At 36.5% G+C, this 25,946-nt stretch overlaps 1 protein-coding gene across 1 annotated transcript; it reads right to left on the reverse strand.

Annotated features, from left to right (window-relative positions):
* Positions 1-25,734, reverse strand: iqch (IQ motif containing H). The gene is made up of 20 exons (XM_088006245.1): positions 25,645-25,734; positions 25,429-25,551; positions 25,236-25,333; positions 25,051-25,126; positions 20,731-20,818; positions 20,437-20,523; positions 19,492-19,658; positions 18,449-18,994; positions 17,081-17,147; positions 16,109-16,192; positions 15,864-16,033; positions 13,682-13,954; positions 13,409-13,597; positions 7,570-7,690; positions 7,027-7,313; positions 4,110-4,262; positions 2,658-2,780; positions 2,178-2,239; positions 1,134-1,242; positions 1-905 (listed from the first exon to the last, which is right to left on the reverse strand). The coding sequence occupies exons 1-20, from the start codon at positions 25,693-25,695 to the stop codon at positions 837-839; spliced, it is 2,943 nt and encodes a 980-aa protein (XP_087862371.1). The 5' UTR covers positions 25,696-25,734; the 3' UTR covers positions 1-836.
* Between the last annotated feature and the right edge of the window lie 212 nt (positions 25,735-25,946).

A 25,946-nucleotide genomic window follows, 5' to 3' on the forward strand; every position in this document is an offset into this window, starting at 1 on the left:
AACTGTCTGACATATTTATTTGCATTTTATACAAGGAAATGCTCCAAAAACAATTACCATTTAAAATGAGAAACATTAAGGAAGTCAGTAAAATAGCAGTAAGTTAGAATATCTTGTTCATACTCGGTAATAAAAAGGAAAAGAAATAAAATAAAAATAACATATCTTCATGGTTCACAACAGTTTTGTAACTTATTTTTAATTGTCTACTTACGGAAAATGTCCTTTGAGGATAGCATTGCAGACCGCACCAATCACTTTTTCGCTCAATAACCAAAGTAATCTGTTCTTTCTTAAACGGTGCAGAGAAAAGATTACTAAATATCATTATCTGTCTATCAAGCTACCCTCGCTGTTCATTATCATCTATTATCAGGTGTATCTACTCTAAGAACACATTCACGTTGTAATCTGAAGGTTCAAAGAAAGTATTGTACAGCAGCTTTCAAAAGTCTACCTGCCTCTGTTAAAATGTTTTTTTATTTTTTATGTGTAGAAAAACAACATCACAATAAATCAATTTAGATTTTCCACTGAAAATTGGACATTTATTCACCACAACTCAGATGACAGGAGCTCACGTTTGTTTCATTCTTATCTCATTTTAACAGAGGTGCATACACTTTGGGATGCCACTGCATATAGGAAAATATATTCAGTTTCTAATAAAACATTTTTATGCATTTCTTTTTTAAAGTATGTCAAGGTAGCTGACAGAAAACTAACATTCAGCAGATTCACGACAGGATATTAAGATGTTTATTTAGAAATTTACATTTAATCAGCCTGTACATATCTCTGGGGTTCAATGGTGAAGCTCGTGTCTAAGCAGCAAGTTAATCCTTCAGTTGGTTTTTGTTCTGAATGATCACCTCCAGCATGTCCTCTATGTTTGTGATCACCGCCTACATAGAAACAAAGTAAAAGAAAATGTAAAGAGCAAGACATATTTCTTTGATAAGCATGATCCTACCGACAAAAATGCATCTGTAGTGTTGTTCTAATTACAAACTTTATGAATATTAATTATTTGCACTTTATTAAACAGACACATTCCAACTGACAAGCTATAAAAGATTATGAAGGTTTTATGACATGGATGAGGGGAAATCGTTAAGTCGTTAACACAGTACCTCGAAATTGGTTTCTTCTTCCTTTTTAGAGGACAATATTTCCTGATGAATGACTGACAAATTCTGAGCAAAGGTCACCAGAGCTCCCTGGAGATCCTCCGAGACCGCTCTAATAACAACATTCCAAACAAACGAGTTTACTAATGATCCCCTTGTTGCCTGCTAAGAAACAATCACCTTGTTCATTTGATGGTTGTGGGTAAATGAAACTTTCAGCAGATAGCATCTTCGGTCTATAGGGGGATGAGCACAGCTTGATTTAACTGTTCCAGCGCTGTGCAAGCTAACGGATTTCTGTGATAAATATGTTGAATAACCCTCTGCTTAACAACCTGTGGAGTTTCTGATATTTACAAAACCAGAGGTGGCATCTTAATCCTGTGAAGAATTGTTTTTACGTTGGGTCTTGGCAAACTAATCGCCCTTTTAATATTCTTCAGTGCTTTGCTGTTCTAATGAAGTGAAATTATAAGTTCTGAACCTATGCTTGCTTCTATAAAGAGAACAGCGGCAAATTCAATACCAAGATTCACTGGGCGGTCGAGAAAGGTCAGAGAAACAACCGGTGCCTTTTAATGAACACTTCTATTTGTCTTAATCTGAAAATGTTTGGTGCTCAAGGAATACTTGAATCTTTTTAAAGTGGTCTTCAGTCAAGAGGTTTTGACTGAAATATATTTTAAACAGCTTTGTGTTTTGAATAGATAATTACTCTGGCTGGATATGCCAGTTTTGGGCAATTCTGTGTTACAACCAATCTGATGAGCATTTGGCTGAAAATCCAACCATCGTTTCATTCAAATTGAAGATGCCGAGATGGTAATCTACTGCAAAAAACTGAATTATCCTCTTTAAAATGAGATATTAGGAGGAATTTATTATTGCCAATGAAGGAATGTGGCAACTTTCCTTGACAAATTTCAAGGATTTGCCAACATGTTTCTCTATGGTTTCTCAAGGTTTCCCACCACTCAGTTTTAAAGAGCTCACATTGGTTTTATTCTTGACATAATATACAAAACCGATGCAAGAACAAATACTCACATCATCCCAATGGTGCATCGATCATAGCTGTCATAGAGAGCAAAAACAGTGCCTTGATTTTCCTGAAGTGGAATTTCACAAATTTAATATTAAAAGTAGATCCAAGACACAACGATGATTAGTTTTTCCTTCAGTTTATTCTCACAGTATTACAGGATTAAGTAGAGTGATCAATGAGCAAGTTAAGTACCATTAGGAACATATAGTTAAAATATTTAATATTTCTTATAATTTGTAGCATACAAATATTGTAGCTAAAGGTTCACTTACAAAGGTTGAAATGTTATTTTGGTTTCGCTTTTAGAATCAGATCGAAACTTTGGAAGTAGAACAGTTTTATGTTTTTTTTTTTTTTTTACTTCAGCATTCATTACGCTTTACATGCAGAGCAGCCAAAAATTTATTTTGACTTCAGGCTCAGTGAGAAACCTTTCCTTTACAAAAAAAGTAAAAAAAAAAAAAAAAAAATGTGATTCTTACCTTCTTGTTAAACTCAATGCAATTCCATTTGCATATATTTAAGAATATACTGTGGTACAACATGGAAAGGTTGGAATGAAACAAACGGATTCCAACAACTGCATAGCGACTGTCCACCAGACGCTGTGAAAGAAAAACAACAACACAAGTGAAATGTTTTGGTCTACTTTGTTTGTCATATCATATATGGTGCTGTATGTCATATTAAAATTGAATGTGCAAATTTGGTGATAACAGATATACTAATTTTACACACAGCTAAATAGCTATGTTTCTTACTAAGGATTTGTTAATAAAGGGACAAACATTAGCAGGAAAATGCAGTGAGTTTTAATGAAGGTTAGCGCTAAGCCTCGACTTACAAACAATTCTATTATTCTATATTAAGGGATTATGTTTAAAAAGGTTTTCGTTTGTGTATTATCACAAAGTTAAAGGTTTTTAATCCCTTGGGTCACCGCTAAGTTTCTGTTTATGATCGATAAACCTGATGACTAAACAGCAGATGAAGTAAACTTTTGGTCCTTTCTTAATTAACTAATGGATGCGACAGTTAGATCGAATGCATTAGCCTAGCTGTTACACAGTGTAACACTCCAAGCAAAGACCATGCAGTTTCAGGAAAAGAGGAGCACAACTGGGCTCCATAAACACAAAACATATTACTATAATAGAAGAATCCTAATCATAAGTAACACTATAGAGGCTGATTACTTAAAAATGTCAGGTCTTAGGAGGAAAAAATGTTGCCCGTTCTCAGCCACCTTTGGGAGACAAAGAGAGCAGGCCTGAGCCTTGAGGAGCTCAGGAGATAGAGCCCATAACTCGCTGTGAAGGCTGTGTGTTTGCACTTGTCAAAGGCAGGGCCCTTACCCAACAATAAAAGTGTCCAACAGGGACTTAATTGTGTTTGTAATATGCAGGTCCCTAATGATGGCCACTATTGAAGCCATTAACAACAGCAGTGGCTCAACTGCTGCAGTGAAGCACCAGGCCACCAGCTAAATGAATGTTTGATAAAATAATACAAGTCGCAGATTAACAAGCGTAAACTGAGGCATACTGCTAATAAAAGAACTCCATTGTTTAAGTCCTGGCACCAGGTTGATGAAGTGTTCAAGCATGCATAATGAAAATGGTATGAATTATTAATGTGTTGATTATTTAGGCTCATCTATCAAAATGATAATGAATTCGGCACCTAAACACTCATTCACTTCAGTGTGTAGTTACAGTTTTTAGGTGTGCTTTCTAAAAGCAAAGATTTTACAAAACACACACACACACACACACACACACACGCAAACACACGCACACACACACACACACAAACACTGATTTCTTGCAAATGCTTGCTCAGACTAATTAAAAATAAGGGCTTTTTTATTACTTAGAAAAAATATTTTTTAAAAATACACAAAATATACATTTTAGTAATTAAAATTGTCATACCTTTGCTGCACCCTCGTGTTCAGAACATTTCTCTTTGACTGGCACTTCGAAACAGCCTGTGCGCCAGTTGAGCGTTCCTCCAGTCGCCATTAGTAGCATCTGGGTCATGGCAAGATGGTCACTAAATCCAATGTCCAGATCAATTCCCCATATCTGTCAAAAAAAACATTATGAACTACAAGTGAAGGAAGGAGAAAGCAGAGAGTATTTCAATAAATGATTGTTAATCACACTGAGAGAAAGAAAAAAAAAAGACCAGTTATGTAGCTCTGTGTGTCTAACATGTTTAGGTAATGCAGTGATATGATGACACAAGCAAACACAGAGATTTTTCTTCATATGTGGATTGAGTCTGCCCTGGGCGCTTTGCCTGGCTCAGGTCTGATGAGAACCAAAGTTCAGATATGTATGGTAAATGGCATCATTATAAGTATATTAAGGGGTCAGGTATGGACGTAGCCTTCTACTTAAACTGGGTTAATTTTGCAGATAATAACCTAATAGCTATGCCCTTTCTTCAAAAGTGGCAAATAAATCACCAGTGAAGGAGTTGTTAATAACTAAGTGGCAGCCGGCTGCCTCCTTTAGCTGTTCCTATTTGTCAAAGCAAGCGCTCCTGCCACCGGATGCAAATTGCAGCAAGTTTGAGCCTACAGTAGACCGAGTTTCTCTCTGCCAGAATGCAAACATATGTGAAAGTTTCCATTTTCTTATTTTTGAATTTTTGTAGAAAAAAAAATAGAACAGTCAAATTGTATTTCATGAATGATTTAACAAAAGTTAACAATTTACCAATGTGGTATGATTGCATTTTTATAAAGATGAACTAAAAAGTAAAATATATATTGCTCTCAATGACCAATAATAAAAACTTTTTTTCATTTGAGAAATGTAGTTAGGTTTAGTGTGGTATTTTTATTTATAAACTATTCAAAAAGTTTCCCTGCAAACAAAATTACTGCTGGTAATTTTTGTGATGAAAATAATAATTTGGTTGATTTTCTCAAAAGAATGATAAGTTGCAGATACAAAAGATAAATAAAAACTAATGCAAAAATGAATGCAAAAATAATTATAAATGTATTCATCTTTTTTTAAATATACTAAACAAAATGACAGAATCTTTTGTAAATGTAAATGTAAATTTAAGCACAAAGGTTTTTTAAATTAACTTTTATAGTTTTGTATAAACTAAAAACGTGAGATCTTCACTGAAATTTCAATTTTTACTCAAATTTTACATAAAAACTACACTTGCTCCCGCAGCAGGATAAAAAACTGCCAATGTTTATCCGGTTCCCTTAGTGCAGGAGGCATAGAAGTTACAACTTGGTTTGATGCATGTTTGAATCAGACTGTTACCTGGCCCTGCATGATGGACACACAACAGCAAGCCATTCACTCAACTCCCTAAAACTCATACTCCCGCGTCCCATTGTCGCTCTTAACAAAGCCGCGGGAAATGTAAGCCTGGATTGTACCTGTTTTCTATTGCCTTGCATTTTCATTAAAAAGCCCAATGCTGCAGCTGTGGCCCCGCTGCTCCACAATGTGCGCCGAGACTGCAAGGGCAAACATATGTGACCCACTTCTTCCCATCAAATAAAGTAGGCAGCTTTTAGCAACAGGTTTGAATCTAAATTGATGTTTAAATCCAGACAGGTTTGCCCATGTGGCTCCCCTTAGTCTGAGCTTTGTCTGTGTGAGTGTCAAGAGAAGGCAAGAATTTGCCATTAAAGTTCCTGCATCTACGGAAGCATGTGGTGTTTTATTGTTATTTATGCTGTCTTCAAATCCTTTACAATTGGATCAAAATTAGAGATAAAAAAAGGTGATTTTCACACATCTTGAAAAAGGAAAGGGGGAAGCTTATGTTACATCTGAATCGAGTTCAGACATTTCTTTTTTCTAATAGGAATAATAAATAAAAATGACTGCAATAATACAAAATATTTTTAATCAAATAACAAATCTTGAGTAGATGTAAAAAAATAATAATAAAATTGTATTAAACAGTAAAAAAAATAACTTTATTCTATCAGTTATATTCTAACCCAGAACACACTACCCTCTAGTGGCAACCATGCCCAAAGCTAATCCAATTCAGTTTATATATATGGATAGATATATGTGTATGTATACTTAAAACAACTGACACTAGCCAAGCAGATGACAAGTGGTTTATTTCTATCAGATGAGCTGATAAAGGCATGAGAATTTCATCTTTTTTTTTCTTTCCACATTTTTAGCATGTTTAAAATAGTTTCTGTGCTTCCCCTCTCCATTCTGCTGCTTCAGAAATGTGCAGAAAATGCTTTGCTTTTCTGCCAAAGAAAAGCAAAGCATTTTATTTTGCAGGATCGGATCAATAATAGTCAATGCTGCCACATGTTGGGAGCAGAGGTTAAACCATCATAAAGAAGTCCATTTCAAATATCATGAATCAAGAAGATTTCGACAAAACTTAATCCTGACAAATGAGAAGAGGCTTCAGCAGTGTGCTGGTATAATAATGTGATTTATTTCAGCAGAACACTGCAGGTAACCATCTAGGGGTTAAACACTTGACAGGTTATCCCCGTGAACGTACTAAATCACTTCAGAATGACCTACTGTTGGAAAGCTTCTGAATTTCTCTGCACCGTAAGGTTAAAGGGCAAGCTTTAAACGGTGGAATCAGTGTATTGACACAATAAGACCTGACAGTTTATTAGAGGGCCTTGTGACACATTTCGTCCCTGTGCCCACAGTTTACCTCGTCTTGTTAACTGGATCCCTAGGGAGCAGTATATGTTGGAGGCACCTATCTGGTTGTGTGGATAAAAATTGATCTTTTCCACCCAATGTGGGTTGTAACAAACCAGATCATATGTATCATGACACCCTGAGTCCTCCTCTTTACCTTTGTGAGTCTCACCTTCTGCTTCATGGTGCTGTGGTCCACAAAGGTCGCCAGGCCAACAGACACATAACCTATGATATAGTTCTGCTTGCAAGCGTGAGCCACACGCATGCAGATAGAGTGCAGGGTCTCTAGGTGAACGGAGGTCTTAGGAATAATGGATCCCACGATGTCTAGATGACAGCAGCCGTGCAGCTGGTCTCCCCAGGACAGAATGGTCACCTCACCGTTGGGCTCCAGGAGCATATCCACAGTCACATAGGTGACGTTCTCTGAAGGGGGGTACGCCTCCACTACTCCACCTGAACAGAATGAATGCTGAGAAATGGCTACGTGCACAAAGACATAATGCCAAAAGAATTCAACATTTTTATTACTGATAACTTCACAAAAGGTCACTTGAAAAATTTGAGCTCTGATAACTACTAAAAGAGATATGTAAATGATTCAGTTTTCACATTTATAAAGGCACCCAGGAAACAGAAAAGCTCATTGAAATGTATAGATTTCATAAGTTGCAGGTGAATATAATATAGTGCTTGACAATAGGTGTCTGACCTTGCCTGAGGAAGATCTTCAGGAACTCGGACCAACTTTGAAAACGGGAAGATTTAGCCAGAATGGTATAATAGATCAGCCATTCTGGGATCTCTTCTAAATATTTCATCATCACAGTTTCCTGTAGAATGAATGTTGAAACATAAACATCACATACCAAATAAAAAAAAGAAAATACTTGGAAATGAACTTGTGTGTAGTTTTCCATTGATTCAACTCAGAGTTCTAAAAAAAAATGTAAGTTGCATAATTTTGCTCCGAGCTCAGAGTCATGATGTGAAGACCCAAATGTGGAGCCAGGACAATGGCGAAAAGGATCATGTTTAATGAAACTGAGAGGTAATAGTAAAATATGTGTGACAGAAACCAATAAGTACATATCCTGAGAACTTGATTACTAGATGCAACACAGGTGAGTAAATGAGCATATGGAAAACAGGTGTTTAAGGTCAGGAAATTAAGACACTGAGGTAAAAGTAACATTAGCAAACAAAGTAATCAAAATAAACAAACTGAACTCAAACTCCAACAGACTGTGACAGTCAGGCCTTATGGCTGTTGGCTACAAAACTGCTACATCCTGTTATCCAGATGACTCCGGTGATTGTGAGTTATTCTTTAGACTTCAGAGGCTGCTTCAATTTCTGTGTGAGTGTCTGATGGATACTGCAGGAGTGTCTATCTGTGAGTGACAGCCTATTATCAGAAGGCCTCAGGAGTCTAATAGCTTTAACTCGCAGCCTCGAACCACCTGCCCTCAATAACAACTCTCTCCACTGGGCGGCTGATGAATACTTAAGCTAACCCCATCTATCTGGGGATCAATCAGGGCCTGACTGGGATCGATATCACTCTTGTTTCGGTAAATACGAAATGCCATTATGGTTTCACCACTTAATTATGCTGTTAATTTTCAGCTTTTGCTTTAGGTGTCCTTCACACAGTTTAGAAACTCAAGTACGCTATTGTCTCCAAAAAAGCTGTGCAGCTAAATGGATGAGAATATGTTGTCTAAAGCTTTCGCTGTTGTTTGATGTTCATAATGTAAAACAACAACTGGCAGATTGCAGTATGAGTCAGTTTAATGGACTGTTTGGAGGGCCTCTTTTATACACGTGCTTCTGTGAACAATAATCTACAATTCCCTGGGAAATATCTAAACCCTTACAATTTTTTCACATTTTATTGTGTTACAAATACAAATCTTAATCAAGATTTTTATGATAGATTCCAGACATTAAAATCTAAAAGTTGATGCATCTACTTGTATTTAAACTACCTGCTTAAATATATTGTAGAACCACCTTTCTCTTCAGTAACAACTGTGCGTCATTAAAAGCTTTCCAGATCTAAAAACTGACTTTTTGCCCATGCTTCTTTTACACACCAGCTTAGGTTGAGACAGATCAGGTAGGAAGGATCAGTTTTGAAGTTTTGTGACAAATCTCAGTTGGATTTGCAGCTGGACTTAAATTAGGTCAATTTGTCACAAACTTTAAATGGGACTTTTTCAGCAATGGTTTTCTTTGATGAGGCTCTTCCATAAAAGGTCAGATCTGAGGTGGAGTAAACGACGACAAGTTATCATGTCCATAAATTCTTCCACCTTTACATGTGACTCTCTGCAGTTTCTCCACTTACCATTAATCAGAGAAGCATCTCTGGTTAATGATCCCCTAACCAATGCAGTCAGTCCAGCTGGTGGACAGCTTGGAAGATTTACAGCTGTGTCATTTTATCTTCACTTTTGGGCGATGGATTGAGCTCAAGACTGAACAAGTTTGAGACAAAGTTTTAAATAAGTCAACTCTAATCTACAGTTTTTCACTTATCTGCCTGCATATTTTTTTTAGTCTTTTACAAGCTGCATTGGATTTTATTTAGTGGTATCAGAATAAACTGGTTTAAATACAAAAGTGGGCTATACTTTTCAGATTTTTCTTTATAACAACCTTTCACAATCTTGTATTATTTTCTTGTGTGGTGTTGGTCAGTAACATAAATTACCAACAAAATACATTGAAGTTTGTAGCTGTAATGTGGAAAAAAACACAAAACAATTCAATGCACTGTATGTGTACTACTATACGAGAATTACATTTTCCAATAGAAAAAAAAAATAGAATATGTGAAAATTGAGTGAAAGATAATTTGTGAATGCTGATAACATATTTGTTCTCCCCTCCTGCTCTCCAGAGCATTACTTTTTTTTGAGTATATGACGTCTGGCTCCACCGGAGACGGGACCAGAGATTATGCCGTTGAAATTCCAGTCATGTAACAGCCATCATCATATTCAAGTACTGTAAGAGGCGAGGTCAAATGCTACACAGTGATTCTCCCTATACAAACCATAAAGCACACAATGGCGCGGCAAAAAGTGTAAGGGAACGGTTGTCATTCTCAACGGAAGAGCAAGCTCACCCTGGGACTTTGCCTGTGCAGTTCACAGAAACAGCAGGACAGAAAGGAAAAAGAGAGAAGGGTATTTCACAATAAATTATTTGGACTTAAAGTACGCACACTGCCCTGTGATAGGATTCAGCAATGGCTTGGCGTCCTCATAAAGCAGAGCAATCTGGTCAGAAATAAAAGATGTTCTCCCCTTTGATTGCTATTTTATGTCTATGTTTTTAGTGGAAGCAGGGTGTGGACAATAATTCTTATATGAGAATACCTTCTTAAAGGTTACACATTGTCAATGAATATCTAACTCATTAGTCCCATTAAAACATTAACATAAAGCCACAACAAACCATAATGAATTCAATGTTCAGGCAGTTTCAGCTTTACGCATGTTGTTGAATTTTTATGAACAAGAATTACTTATGAAATGAAAGAAAAAGAAGTGATATGCATTTTCTTCAAATCCCAAATTCAGATTAACTCTGCTCAGACAAATCGGTACACATCCGAGCTTCTCCGTGGTACAAGAGGCTGCACAGTAGACAACAACTGTATGAAATGTCCCTCTACCTCTCCAGTGGTAGTGATTGTCAAATGACCCATTTCGTTGACAAACTTAACCTAAATAAGGTTTTTCTCAAGATCTGTTTGTACACAGCATGATGGAAAAAATACTCCATCTGTTGAAGCTATTAGGTGTAATTTTTACCCTCTTGTGCCTAATGATCCATATGCAAGCTGTGTGAGCGCTTAAGTGTGTGTGTATGGCCCCCTTCAGGCATTGCATGGTTGAAGATCTACATGTCTTTAACCTCTCTCTGTGTAAATGCTAAAAGAGGCCTGGGGGGCTTTCTATGGGCTCAAACATTGTGCTGGAAGCTGCTGCGGGCCTCACAATATTTAGAGAAACACACGTGCTTTTCCTCAGACCTCCATGTAAGCGCTCATTGATGTGGATGTAATGGCTCCTCCTCCTTTTTGTACCCTTCAAGGCTTTGTTTCGCTCAGCCAGAAGGGATCTAATTGTTGGTAATATTCCTAAGGAACACATGGTATATATATATATATATATATATATATATATATATATATATATATATGAATCAAGGTTTTTCATACAAAGCTTTTCAGCACAGCTGTTAATTAAAAAAATATGGACACATACTGAGGCCAATTACTTCCCCCATTTATTTATTTTTTTATTTATGTATATTGTTATAATTATTAAAAGAGAAAAGCATTATCATTGACTTACAATTTAATTAGTTGTAATTTACTATTAAATCAGCTTAGTGGAAGATAGAAAAATTATGGATAATTACAATTCTTCATTCATGATCTGATCTATTTCGGTAAATAATAAAACTACCACAACTTTGAGATTCTTTAAACCAAATACTTGAAATGTTTGTAAGTATTTAACAAAGATTGACTATTTTCCTTTTTCATTTAGATTTCTGTAGTATTTTCTGCAGAATCTTTCCAAAATATACTAAAAAAAATAGATCTCCTGTTTCTTCTCTGAGACACAATTCTCCAGTATTTTTAATATTTGTTTCAATTTGATGAGCAACTTTGTTTACTCATCTTTCAACATTAAGAGTCAAACTGTTGTGCTCAGCAGTCTTTATATAAAACGTAACCATTCCAGTCCATTTCAATTCATTTTAAGAGAAAACAACCAAAAAGAATTACTATAAAAATCATGCAATAAGAGGCACAGGAAGTGGGCTTTGCTTTGATTAAAAGAGCAAGGTGTAGAATAAAGGCCAGTTAAAGTGTTGTGTCCATATGGTCCAGAAGCCCCGAGGCTGCTGGCCTACACTGGGGGCCTCGGCACTCTTCTGTCTCCATGGGACCCCAGCTGGTGAAAGAAACCCCATTTACTTTCCCCATGCAGTCTCAGTCGCCATTATGGACCTTGGCTGTGGCTCAGCTCCTCTCTGCCATAATTAACAGCACCAAAGCCACAACAATTACAGCCCTGCACCATGCCTACCCCGTGAATCAAAGAACAAGCTGATGGGAATGAAACAGAGTGAGCCATAAGAAACTCGAGATGACTGCTGTTCTTTCAAATGGAATAAAAAGTAAAATCGTTGTGCTCCAAGCCCACAATCATTACCCTGTAATTAGTTTGCACAAAGCTCCCGGTTAAATGGCAAAATACGGTAATTAACACATGACAGAAAATCAAAGGCTACTTTGTAAGCATATGAGAAATAAGAGCCAGGGGCTCAGAAACTGTATAGATTGTATCTGAAGTAAATAAATGGTTTAGCACCGATTAAGTACATTTTATTTGTTTTAAATATAAATATGCCCATGATTATATCAGAATTCATACTTTGAAACCAAATGCTTTAGTAATATAAATGGCTCAAACCTATTCAATGGCTGTAGAATTTAGGTTTATAGAATAAATAAATCAAGCATCTGCTACGCACAACCATTATAAGGTTTAAAGATACATATTTAAAAGTAGTTCTAAGCAGGCTAGGCATTTTATTCCTTTAGGATATGTCGATACACTCACTGTAAATCTTTAGGAAATTCTGTGATTACATATTTTTGATCATGCAGTTTAATTGATTTTGATCTTTTTTTTTTTTTTTGCAAAACAAAAAAATTATGAGAGGACGAAAATCAACACTGATAAAATTTAATTAACTATTAAATATGATGCTTTTATTAGGGAGAAAATAATTATGTGTTTCACTCCTACTCCTAAGTTCAAAGATACAGATAATAAAGGAGACTGCATGCCTTCAGTGTTTTAGTGACCAGTTTCAGTCTTGTCTTTTCATAAATTTTAGAAATGTCCAGTTTTATATTTTTATTTGCTAACCCTTTTCCTCACTAATGTCTGTTAACAATATGATATTTTGGTATTTGTGGTTTAATTGTACAAGATAAATGTCACATAATTTATAGATAAGACTTTGAAATTATTTATCATGATATGTAATTTTTTTACATCACCAAGACCAAGGAATTTCTTCTCAGAAATTTCTGAGAAGAAATTTCTTTATCTTGTACACAATAAAGAGACAATGAAAAAAAGTACTTTAACAAAGTACACTTTTGTTAAAATGGCAACTTTTCACCAATTGCCATTTTAAACTAATATTAACTGCACTATAATGTAACTATGATCAAACAACAAGATTGTAAAGGTTTGATCTGATTGTGTAGTTCTGAGTATCTGAGTGCTTCGAGAGAATGTTTGTTGTGAATTGTAGTAATATAAATAAAATGAACTGAATTATGATTTGAGGCCATTTTAATTATAAATATAACAATTTCTCTTTTGTGTGAAGAAATGCAAAGGTCATAAACACGGGATAAACATTAACCGGCATTATTAGCAGTAAGTGGTCTGTTATTTTATGGCAAGGAGATACAGACATAACCAAGCGAGCACCATTTTTACCTGAACCCATGTTGAGTGCCACAGATCAGAACCAAAATACTGGTAGCGCTGCAAGGCCCAGCTGTAGCACCTAAGGTGGCAAACGTCACAGTATGCTGCATCACGGCCTCCTCGCTGCACGTTGATCTTAAAGAGCCAGCGCTGAATGTGAATATTTTGAGCAATAAGTTCGGCCAGTGTTTCATAAAGCTAAACCAAAAGAAAGAATTTTTTTATTATTCGTCTGTGATAGTAGGCACATGGGGGCTTGTAACTGTGCTTTTGGTGCCATACCTGGTTAAGTGCGTACACATCTCCTTTTCCAGGGGGTATTTCCAGTCCTGCTTCAGAAAATATCCTTCTTCCTCCAGACTTGGTGCCGTGGAGTTGTGAAACAGCCGGTTCTGGACCCAAGATTGGCACACGCAGCTCATCAGCCACTTCCAGGTCATCCTCATGGCCAACTCCACCCACTATATAGGCCTGCTTCCCCTGTATTTGGCGTTTGATTTGCTTCAGGGTGCCCGGACTGTACTTCAGCAGTGTAGACAGACACATGTTGCGGGTCTAAAGCAAAGGAAATGAGAGATGCAGGCTACAGTCAATTGCTATCAGGGTATCTTCCAAGGGTTGTTTCTCAGCCTGATTTATCATTGTGTACATTCAATAGGTCTATTATTGAAACAGCCAGCAGGGTTTTGACCTCTCATGTGTTTCAGCAGGTTGGATTGATAAAACCAGCCTGCGGAAAACCTTGCCTATCCTTCACTTCTTTAATGTGTGCTACCAACGAGCTCCTTGGGAATACAACTAATTACTTCACATCTGTATTTATTTGATCCACGTGGAATTATCCCTTCTGTCACTAGCAGAATGCGCTGCCAGCCACGGGTAGGAGTGATTCATCTCAGCAACACGTCTGGCACAGTTTAACAACAAAACAGTGGGAAAATCAATAAAAAGAAATGAGGAAGGCTACGTCATGTTGCGTGTTCGGTCTAAAACATTTTGGAAAGAACAGTTGAATGCCGAAACACTTTAGAGTTGCAAAATAATTTTTTTGGGGAGTGTTTAGGTGAGAAACAGTCCAAGAAAGGCAGCAGAAGTGTAATTATTTCGTGAAAACCATCTATAGACTATTACAAATGTTTTAATTAAGCTCAACATAATCGACTTTACTGTGTTTACAAAAGATAAAACACAAGTTTAATTTTAAATGCACTGAAAGACATTAAACAGCTGCTCTCTCAGGACAGCTGCATGGTAACAGCCACCTCTAGTACCCCCTAGAGGACACTACACAAACTGCAAATGACTGTAGCACTCTGTGGCGGAGTGCAGTGGCATGCAGGATACACACCTTGAACTTTTTCCTATTTGGTTATGTTAGAGCCGAAAACCTCAATGCTTCCTGCATTGAGGTTTTCGGCTCTAGCATAACTGGGATTTAATGGGATTTTGTGCGACAAACCAGACACAAAACAGGGCATAATTGGATATTTGGCAGGTTGAAAGGAGAGTGCCTGCAAGCATCCATTTTCAAGTCTGCCTCTGACTCTAAACTAGATTTATGTCTAACATTTGAGGCATGAATGTGCTTTGATTAAAACTATTCCGTTCTTCAGAGTCATTGTCCTTCTGGAAACTACAGCTCTGCTTTTGTAGCCTTGTGGCAAACTATAAACAGGTCTTTTTTTAAATCTTTTAACAGTAATCCCCTTCTTCCAAAAAAGGTCAATTGAGGAATCCACAACTAATGACTTTCCTTTCAATGGATTATCTCACCTATGATGTATGTCTATGCAGCTCCTCCAGAGCAACAATGGGTATCTTGGCTGCCTCTCTGATTACCACTCTCCTTATCTGACTTGTCAGTTTAGATAGATGGCTATTTTTTGATAGATCTGCAGTTGTACCATACTCTTTCCAATTTCAGATGACGGTTTGAACAGAGTTCTGTGAGACGTTAAAGGTTTGGGATATTTTTTTTTTAAATGCTAACTCTGCTTTAGATTTCTCCACAATGTTCTCCCTGACCTCACTGCTACGTTTCTTGATCTTCATGATATTGTTTTTCCACTAATGTTCTCTTACAAATGTCTGGAGGACTTCATAGAACAGCTGAATTTACACTGAAATTCAAAGTAATACAGATAAATGCAGTTTTGAAATCAGTTCGTTACTCTGGATTTTTTTGGGAGGAGTTGAATAAAAATGCATGCAAGACTTTTCAATTTTATATTTCTTCTTTTTTTTTACTTTTCATGCACCAGTTTATGTTGGGTATTCACATAAATTACACCAAAAGTACTAAAGTTTAGAGTTGCAAAGTGATAAAAATGTAAAAGTTCAAGAGTTTTTAATAATTTTCCAAAGGACTTCTGTCTAATACTGCTGTAGCAACTTTTGCTAGACCATTGCAAATGCATTGTCATATTAGTCATATATAAACACAGGTGAGAATGATCAACCTTACAGGGAAATGATCCACAGCCTCGGGTGTTAGGATAAGAAACCGTTTGTTGCAGGGCAAGTCCTGGTTGGTGCTGCTGTCAGCCCCATTCCTTCTCAGAAAATTGTCGTAATACTGCAGGATGTCTTCTCCCAGATGCATTGGGCATATGTAGATCACCTCCACATTTTCATCTGGAATCAAAAAAGGGGGTTTTTACAAATTAAATATTTAAACAAGGTGAGTGAGCTCTCAATAAACATCTCTACCTCTAATATCACACAGCCTAGTGATTTGGATGTTCTGGAGGATGTCATATTTCCTGGTGCTCAGTCTCCAGCTCTGGGAGAACCCTGTTAGAATAAGGTCAGGCAATTATTAAATTCACTTTGACACTGTACGAACTTCCAGATCTGTACAGCTAGCTTAGGATGGGATGTGCATGTCACTAGACTTGGGGATAAGGGAATTAAAGTCTAATCAGGCTGCACAGCAATCCGATGATTAATTCAGCGTAATAACTAGCAGGTGCAGAGCCTGTCGTGTGCTGGGAGTCCTTCTACACCATGTCCAGCCACCACTAAACTACATCCAATGACACCGCCAGGATCTTAGCCTGTGTGAGAGGGAATCCTCAACTGAATCAAGGTAATTAAATGATTGGATTCATGCTAATTAACAACAATGGGGTTCAACTTTCTAATTATCCTTGCTCGCACAGCACTCTCTGTAGCCACCCCAAGTGCAAATAAAGCATTCCATCTGCTAGTAATTAGGCTTAATAATTTTAGACAATCGCTCAATGATTTACAATGCACATGCCTGATTACAGTCTAAATTTGTGCTGTGAAGAAATTAGATCATGAACTGATCATGGCTTGTACTCTTTGTTTATTGCGAATGCACAGCAGTCTTTTTCATTTTTTTTGTCACATGCGTGCGGCGTTTTTGTGCACAGCAGTAAAATAAGACCTTTGCGCCTCTTGTACACGTTCAGCATAATGGTTTTTCATTTGCTTAATCTGCAAATTAAATGGCGATTGAGACTAAATTGTTCGGTTCCTTGGCACAGGGACTGTCATCATCTAGTGAGCGCTTTCCTGCAGAGAGTCATTTGAACGAGACAGAGTGTCTGAACCGGGGCCACGGGCTGGGGACAGCAGAGCGGCGAGATCGGGGATGACTGCCTCTAGATCAAATGTGTGCGTGTTGAAGTGTGTGTGGCGGGCGACAAATGCCACCTAATGAAGGGATGTGGATAATGGTCCTCTTGGACGACCGGATGTGTTTCCAGTTTTCTGCCAGACGCTGGGGACGGAGAAAAGAAGTGATCATGGAGGAGGCTGGCTGAGCACATACACAAACACACACAGACACAAATCATCTCATCGCCGCATGGATAAAACACACCAAACCAATCTCTCTTGGCTCACAGAAGCAAACCAAGCATAAAATACCATCATAATTAAATTAAGCGTTTACTTTCGGAAACATCCTCTCACAATTAATTCAATCAGCAAGGTACATGATGCTACTGCCAGGGGAAGATTAGCAGGCTTAATTAACAGGGTATGAATGTTTAAAGAGTGAGAACATGTTTTAAGTGCATGTATACACACACAACAATGTTCAAACTAAATGAACTTGTAGGCACTAATTAATATTATGTCAGAGCTTTAAAAGATGTTCAGGCCAGATGACAGCACAGATGTGACATCTACACACAAAAGGAGTACATTTAAATGCAAAAAAAAGAGAGAAAAGGAATCAAACAAAGTCATTTTAACAGGACTCCGATAAATGTATTAAAATAAAGATCTAAAATGTTTTATCTGGTGACTTTTAAAGTAAGATCTAATTCAAATATAAGTCAATTTTGGTAAGTGCTATTTTTTATTCAAGTAGAAACGGTCAAACCAATGAATTTATTGTCTCTATTTAGAATCTTTTAATCCACATGTGTCAAACTGAAGACCTGGGGACCAAATCCGAATCCGGCCTGCCTCTAGTCTCTGGCACTTTGAGAAAAGCAATGATGTTGATGTGGCTCAAAGTGAAAGTGAGTTTTCGAAAACAACAATTGAAACTAAAAGTTTAAAAAAAAATTTAAAAGTAGATTTAATAAATGAAATGTCCTTTTGTCTTTTAAGAGTACAACTGCAGTACATTTAAAATGAATAACAATAGATGTTATTAATAAACAATAATAATAAATAAAGAACTACCTAACTATCAATTATAAGTATATGACTATATTAGATGTCACGCTTATGGTCAGCTTGATGTCTCAAGTGTATCCCTAAACTAGCTTTTTCTGTTCTCTAATTTTTGATTTCTTTTGATTTCATCCAAAAAAAAATTTGCATTTTTTTTTCTAGTTTCCGATGTTGAGGTAAAAAATTAATAAATAAATAAATAAATAAATATATACATATATATATATATATATATATATATATATATATATATATATATATATATATATATATATATATATATATGTATACATATATATATATATATATATACAAAAAATTCAAGACACAGTTAAAATAAAAAGTTAATATATAAGTTAGTAAAAAGAAACGTAAGTATTGATGGTACATCACCTCTGCTCTGCGGCGATAATTTATCAGCTGCCTGAAACGTTTGGCCTGAAGGGTTTTCTTCACTTGGCACTTTTGATAGTGAAACAGATATGACAACGAGATAAGTTCCGCTGCCATCTTGCGGCGGTGGTAGCACAGGTAAGAAGTCCTAGTCAAGTAGCGCCTCCACCAGGTCTGTATACGGGTAGCAGCGACATCTCTGCCTCCTTCTCCTCTGTAGCGTTGACCTGGGCGTGAGACCAGTTCTAATACCTCCCTCTTATTTTCAAGCAGTGAGAAGAGAGTGGCCTTTGGAAGAGTCTTTCTCCAACAATAATCAGATTCACGGAGTAACTCTATCAAGTATTCTCCATCAACTTTAGCCAAAGGCACTGCAAACTCTCGGAGCAGTTTAGTCAGGTCATCCAGAACTTCCACCACGTTGCTCCAGCACCAACTAAATTTCTCCTTGAAGCAAATGAAATCTTTCGCCATCGGATCGATTTGTCCCTTTACGATTGTAAAAGGGAACATGTTGGTGCTTGTATAAGCATCTACAGACTGGTCCTGCAGAGCAAAAAGATACAAAGTACAGTGTCTTTGAATGTATTCAAAAATCAGTTCACTTTCTCAGATTTTATCACATTAGAATCACAAATTTTAGTGCTTTTTGTTAGATTTTTACATGACAGATCAAGTAGTTTTGAGCTATTGTATAAGACGAATAGGTAAAGTTGAGTCACTTTGAGCAAAACTGATTTATAATGGTTGTATATCTTATTGACTAAGTGCTCTTAATTTGTAAAAACAATGTTAAATCCTAACTTTTTCTTCCACTACTTTGTGGGGTGGTCTCGCATAAAATACTCATAAAGTGCATTGTTTGTGGTTGCACTTTTAAAAAATGTGAAAAAGTTAATTTGGGTATGAACACCTCTTCAAATGCACTGTAGGTGCATCACCAGAATATTAATAAATACCTGATGTGTTTTATTTTCATATTATTACACAACTCGTTGCAATGTTTTGATCTAAAATAGTAAAAAAATTGAAAGAGTTCAAACCTTGGTCACTTTGGTTTCCATTTGGCCCATGCTGTCAGAAGCTGTGATCTGAGTCGGTAAACTTGGTAAACCAGCCAAGAGATGTTCGGATTCACCAACCTTTGTGCCAACCCTGGATTCTGAATGCATCTGACATTTTGACTCCTTATGTGGCTTGAAATCTAATTCTGTCATGTCCAAACACACACACACACACACACAAAAAACAAGGACAGTTTTTTTTTTTTTTTTTAAGTTGATTGAGTGAATGTTAGTATCCAGTCAATACTGTCAGTTGATGGAGTAGGCATGGTATTTACAGTCCTTTTTAACTGCTTTGGTGCATTTCTCAGAATTAAAATTCTCATAGCTGTTCCTTTCTGCTAATCCTAGAGCAGTTTCTCATTCCTTCCAACAAACTGCACATCTTTTTGGACATGTATCAAGAGCATTGTCTGCTCTGTTATAGATTTATAATCTGCTTATTTAAACTATATGTATGAATAGTGAATAGTTATTCCCTTTCTGACTAAAATTTCTCATACCATTGCTTGAGTCATTGAGCAAAATTGATGTATTTCTTTATCATTCATTCCTGAAAATGATTTCAGGTGAATCTCAGCTTTCACTGATTACATTGCTTACAGATGTGCACCGCTTTACCCAAAGGGTGTTTCTTAAACTTGTTTTACACTTTGCTTTTGCACACTGACACTGAAATTGACATGAATACTCACTTTTGAGGAAGGAAGTATCCAATTTGTACCAGTCATATGCTTTTGCGGGGGTACAAGGTTTTGCAGTTTGTGCTAATTATTTCAATAGTCTGTTAATAGTGATGTGAGAAACTAAAGCAAAAGAGAAACTGTAAATTAAATGGAAAAAATATGTGTTTTGGCTATGCTTATATTTTGTACAGACAGACAAACAGACCTTCAGTATTGTCATAATAAGCTACTGTCTAACCTTTTTTTGAAAAGTGTAATTCCAGCCTGGGCTGAAGAGACATAATGTTGTGCTGAGCCGACATTCGAAGCAAGCTTGGTTTAATCACTGCAGACATAATTGAAAAGCAACAAAATAACTACTTAAAACATTGTGCTTGAAGTCATGCACTGAAAATATAGTTGGACACAAATTTTAGCAGATAGTTTGGAGGTAGTTATTTACAAAGAGAAAGAAAACTAGAAAGGTTGAGGAAACAGAAGCCTTATGCCAGGAGAGTGACAGATATGAGGTGGTGGTGAGATGACATTTAACCTGGTTCCAGTTCAACTTCAGGAAGATATTGAACGCATTTTCCTTTCGCTTTGGTAACTGCAAGCCTCTCTGCAGCCTCAGGTTTCACCTACACAGAATGTTTCTTTAATTAGTATTGTTCAAATAAGTTAATGCATAAACAGTGGAGGGCTTTTTTTTAAAGAGAACACCAAAGTTTTATTTTGATTATTGTAACCTATTAAACACAGAAGCTTTTATTTTGAAAGTGTTTGTAAACTTCATTTTGAAAGTCCAAGTTTAAGGCCCAACACCACTAGCTTTTGAAGACGCTTTTATACAGTGGGATTACAGGCCATAACTAGGTTAAACATAGTTAGGGTTGGGTATTGGGGCATGAAAGCAAAGAGCAGGGTCAGCAGAACCATTTTCATACAAAATATCCTTCTCAATATTCTAACATTTGCTAATATGCAAGGACTAGCTAACATACTACAACTAATAGCATGCAAGATAACATTATGGCAATAAATGTAAAGAATCTGCCTGATTTAAAGTAACCAGGTAAATCTGTAGACATAATTGGAAGACTTTACTTCTTCTAAAAACTCAAAGTGGCTGTTTCTCAAGACTATTTTCCCAATGTCCTCATGTTATCTTTTTGTTCTTCTCAGACCACTGAGCACTATGACAGACCATGGGTAGGAGCCAGGTGCTGGAACACTCTCCCCTCACAGGCACACATCTGTTTCAGACGGGGCTGGGGAAAAAGGTGCCACCTTTTGTAAAATTGCAAAAATGCAAAAAGCCCATCCCCTGGCACAGACATGGTACAGAAAAGAAGTGGGCTCAGTCGCAGGAGGCGGTAGCAGGCAGAGAGCCAGTGGTTAACAGTTGCGGAGGCTACGGCTGTCTTATTGGCATGCAGGAACAGGTAGTCGATTCTGTCTGGAGACAGCTGTAAACCAGCAGCCCATAGCGCAGCAATCAGGTGCCTGTTTCTTTAGGAGAATGCTGATGTGCTACAATCTGCTGTTTTCCGCTTTCGCTAGCCAGCACCTCCATCTCTCTTGGAGCAGTATGACAGTTTTGGCCTCTATTTGTCATGTCAGGTACAGATTAACAAAATCATATTGGCAAAGAAAGTGTATATATATAAAAAAAAAAATCTAAAACTAATGTCGACCTTTGTAAAGATTCGTTTGTTTGCTATGATAGGGGCTAGATGTCATCACTAAGTCAAGTGACCTTTATGTCACAGTTTGCCTGAACGAGCGACTTGAAGAATCTAAATTCAGGCTTCTACCATTACTCTTTACTCCACTATAAAGTGTCTGAGGATGTCAAGAGTAAGAACTGACAAAAGTAACAAGTAATTATATAAAATGTGTCAGAAATATAGAGATTTAGTGCTAATAAAATATGCAGAAACAAAATTTGCCAAATTTAAAACAGTGAGCCTTTATCTTTAAAGGCTCTAAGTGGAAGTAGAGATTATCTCCAGCAGTCATTGGGCAAGAAAAAGGGTACACCTTACAGATAAAGTCTATAAAATAAGAACTTAAAATATTAGTGATGCAACAATCAGCCAGTACCAATATCCAGATTTCACTGAAGTATAACGTTCTGATTCCTAAAAAATACAACATATAAAAGATATAAAAACATATTACAGGTTTCTCTCTAGAGGTTATTGTTTTAAACGAGTCTCACTGATGCGACAAAACAATGTCAACATTTTGTCTTTAACTAAGTAATATAACCAAAGTACATTTGTCCATTTTTAGGTTGGAAATTTGTAAATATAAAAAAAAAAACTGATTTTTTTTTTTAGTCAGACTGCCAAACAAAGCCTGTCACGGAAAGATTGGCCTATTTTGTTCTCTATCCAACTGACTGGTGAAATAGTAGGGCTGTGTAATAATATTGATTTTTGCGATATCGATATTTTCTTTCCTAGAAAAAATTCGATATTCATCCGCAAGTATCGTAACATCCAACTGTCACCTTGCTCACTCACTGCTTGCTTTGCCGGGAGAGTGATTAGGTCATCAGGCTTAGAGTGATTTCTTCAGATGTTAAGTGTCAAGGTTAAAAAGGTATCAAACTATTCAGAGCAGGGTACTTGGTGCACTTTATTTACTTTACAAATGCATGTAAGCTACAGTTTGCACTGTTTCAATTAAAAGAAACATGTTTTCTCACCACTTCTTTGATTCATTTTGTCCAGCTGTCGAATTTAAGTCTGTGTCCATGTCCAACCAGAGCCAGGTATTGTGTAGATGGTGCTTTCAATCAGTTTTCAGTTAAATTAATTCAATCCAACTCTATAACAGTCACAAAATATCACCAAAATCACTCTGTCCCTCTAAAATCTTTCAGAAAATCGCAAAAGTGTATTGAATTGAATCATTTGCTGAATATCGCAATATATATTGTATCGTGAGCAGAATATTGTGTATCGTATTGTATCGTGAGATTATTGTATCACTACAGCCCTATGAAATAGATCATCTGTTTTTGCCACATCTAAAGTTCTCAAATTTCTTTTGCAGTTTCAAAATCAATGCATATCATTTTGTCTACCAAAGTGTGTTTAATGATTTTTGGAAGAACAAAATTGGTATCAAACATCCTCTAGAATAAGAACGAAAGGCCCAAATAGACATGATAGTTATAGTTATAGTTATGTTTATGAAACAATTTATCATGGCTCTCATAAAACACAGTAAGTCATATTTAGCATACCTCCAGCGTTTGAGCGGATTGTTATCTGCTCAAATTTCTCCCATCTGGGAATCCAATAAAAGGCCACTTTTCTTGTCTTTGTTAAAAATGCTTTGTTATTGGACTAAAGGGGCTAGGTTATGGATAATAACTTTGCCAATGATTTTTTTTCCTTCAAAAAGACAATAAATGTTCTAATCTGTGGCATCTCAGCCTCCTTCATTATCCATAACTCAAGCAGCCACCCCAGGGATTCATCCTGAGCCCTGCTGCACACAGATGTAATTTTCCTCTGTTGGTGTCTTAAGCAGTTGCTCTGTGATATATGCATGTGCGTAATATAAAAACTGTGATTCTTGGGACAACCAGAAGTGGATAAAACCTAAAGGCCACTGCAATAATTAATATTTGTATCAATGTAAAACAACTTAGTAGATGCTCTTGGGATTTTGAATGGAAAGTAAAAGGTCTGCTTCTGATGTCCAGACAAAACAAATGTGGAAAAACTGTCGAGATTTGGAAGCACCCACGTTTTAAAGGTGCTCATATAGTACCCAATCAAGTACCCAATCAAAAGTGGACCAGCTGTGCTATAGGCTCATGATACCAGTTCTGACAGCATTCTTTTCATGTGTAGTGAAAGGGGTCCTTAATTTCTCTTACAGAACACATTACAGGAACAACTCTGACACTGACAGGAAGAAGGGGCAGTTGTGAGAGATAAAAAATCTTTCATCAAGAATCATCAAGAGTCCCACCCACCCTGCATATGGACTGTCACCTCCCTCCCCAGGGGCAGAGAGCAGTAAGGTATAAAAACCAGAACATAGAAACCAGTTTCCATTTAAGGTTTGGTAGACTCAAGAATTTACTTTAGTCACTAAACGTACATCTTCTTTCCTTGCTTCCTATTTGGTTTTAAGACTGCATGACATTTATCTTTTGTATTTACAGAAGTACTTAAGATTTACAACCATTTAATTTATAATTTGGGTTATTTCATATTTTGTTTCGTTATGTCTGCAGTCACTTTAGTTGGTAAAACTGAATAACAAATGCTGTTCTCTCCAAGGCAGTTATTATTTTACTAATGATACCAGTCATTAGATAGGTGCTATTTCTTAATTATTTTTTTATGGTTTCTGTTTCTATATTAACATTTAAATTTTGTAAAAAAAAAAAAAAAAAAAAAAAAATATATATATATATATATATATATATATATATATATATATATATAAATTAAAAAAGATGGTGAAAATAAAACCTTAACAAAAAATGTTTAAGTGTCTGAACTGTTTATTTCTATCCATCTATGTTCACTATTTGTTAAATTCTTGTAGACTCATGGGTATGACTTAGGGTGCACCTTGGACAGGTTTTCAGCCCATGTCCCACACCGAGACACTTACAGGAGTATTTACAATGACCATTTGTCTTACATTCATGTTTTTAGACTGTGGAAGGAAGTATGCTAGGATATGTATGCATAAGCCCCGGGAGAAATTGCTAATTCTACTCCAAGGACTGGCCTTGGTTTGAACCCAAGATCTTCTTGGTGCCAGGTAACAGCGCTAACAGGAACAGTTTCTTAGCTTTTAGAAAGTATGAGTGAAAACTAGTGGGAGAATGTACCTTTCTATCAGGGAATACTGCGCCAAATGTCTTTCTTTGTGAATACACATCGGGGAGACTTTCAAGAGAGGGTTTCCTGTACAAAGTCATTATTTCAGGATAACAGTTATGCAAACGCTTAACATCCATAAAATATTCTTAAAAATATATCCCCTATATAACAAGCTTAGCTTTAATTCACTTACCATTTATAAATCTTTAAGGTCTGTTTTTCTATGTCTTCAATGGATGGAAGAACCAGCTGCTGCTTATTTACACTTTTCAAATAATCCTCTGCGTGTCTCTGTGTGTTAGAAATAAAAGCCATTATCTGTTTGTAATCAGTTCATTTGACTTCTATTAAATGTAAACATTGTCCTTAGCATAAAACTTTCTCACCCTGATGCTACTTTGGGTCCTACTAATGGCATTGTCCAGTACTTTGATATCCAGAGTTGCGCTCTTTTCGTCCACATTGATTTTTTCAATATTGTACTTAAGTTGGCTTAAATCATGTTGAACCTGCAAATACAAACATACCTCAGTCTGACAAGTCAGTGTAGACTAAATTATATAATGGAATCTAATACACAGCCAATAAAACTGAAACATTACCTGAACTAAAACGTCTTCAAATTTATCTTCGTGTTTGGGTATGTCAGCCATTATGTATTCGTGGTCTAGTAACTTTAACCGGAGACAGTATGCTAGTTAGCAATCAAAACTCTTGAAACATTACTCGTAACCATGGCAACAATATTTTTTTTAGAGCGGGTTTAACATTTTCCGGAGCAAGCCTCTCAGGTGCCTGCTCTTACACCAAATTTGCTAATATTCTGTAGGTCTTGCAAACTAATTATGTTGTTTTCTCAACGGTACGCTAACAATGTGCGTAGACATAATTAAATAAGTGAACA

This window comes from Poecilia mexicana, unplaced genomic scaffold (assembly GCF_051168715.1).
Source record: "Poecilia mexicana isolate PSO_F unplaced genomic scaffold, ASM5116871v1 scaffold_6, whole genome shotgun sequence".
In the NCBI taxonomy this organism is placed as follows: Eukaryota; Metazoa; Chordata; class Actinopteri; order Cyprinodontiformes; family Poeciliidae; genus Poecilia; species Poecilia mexicana.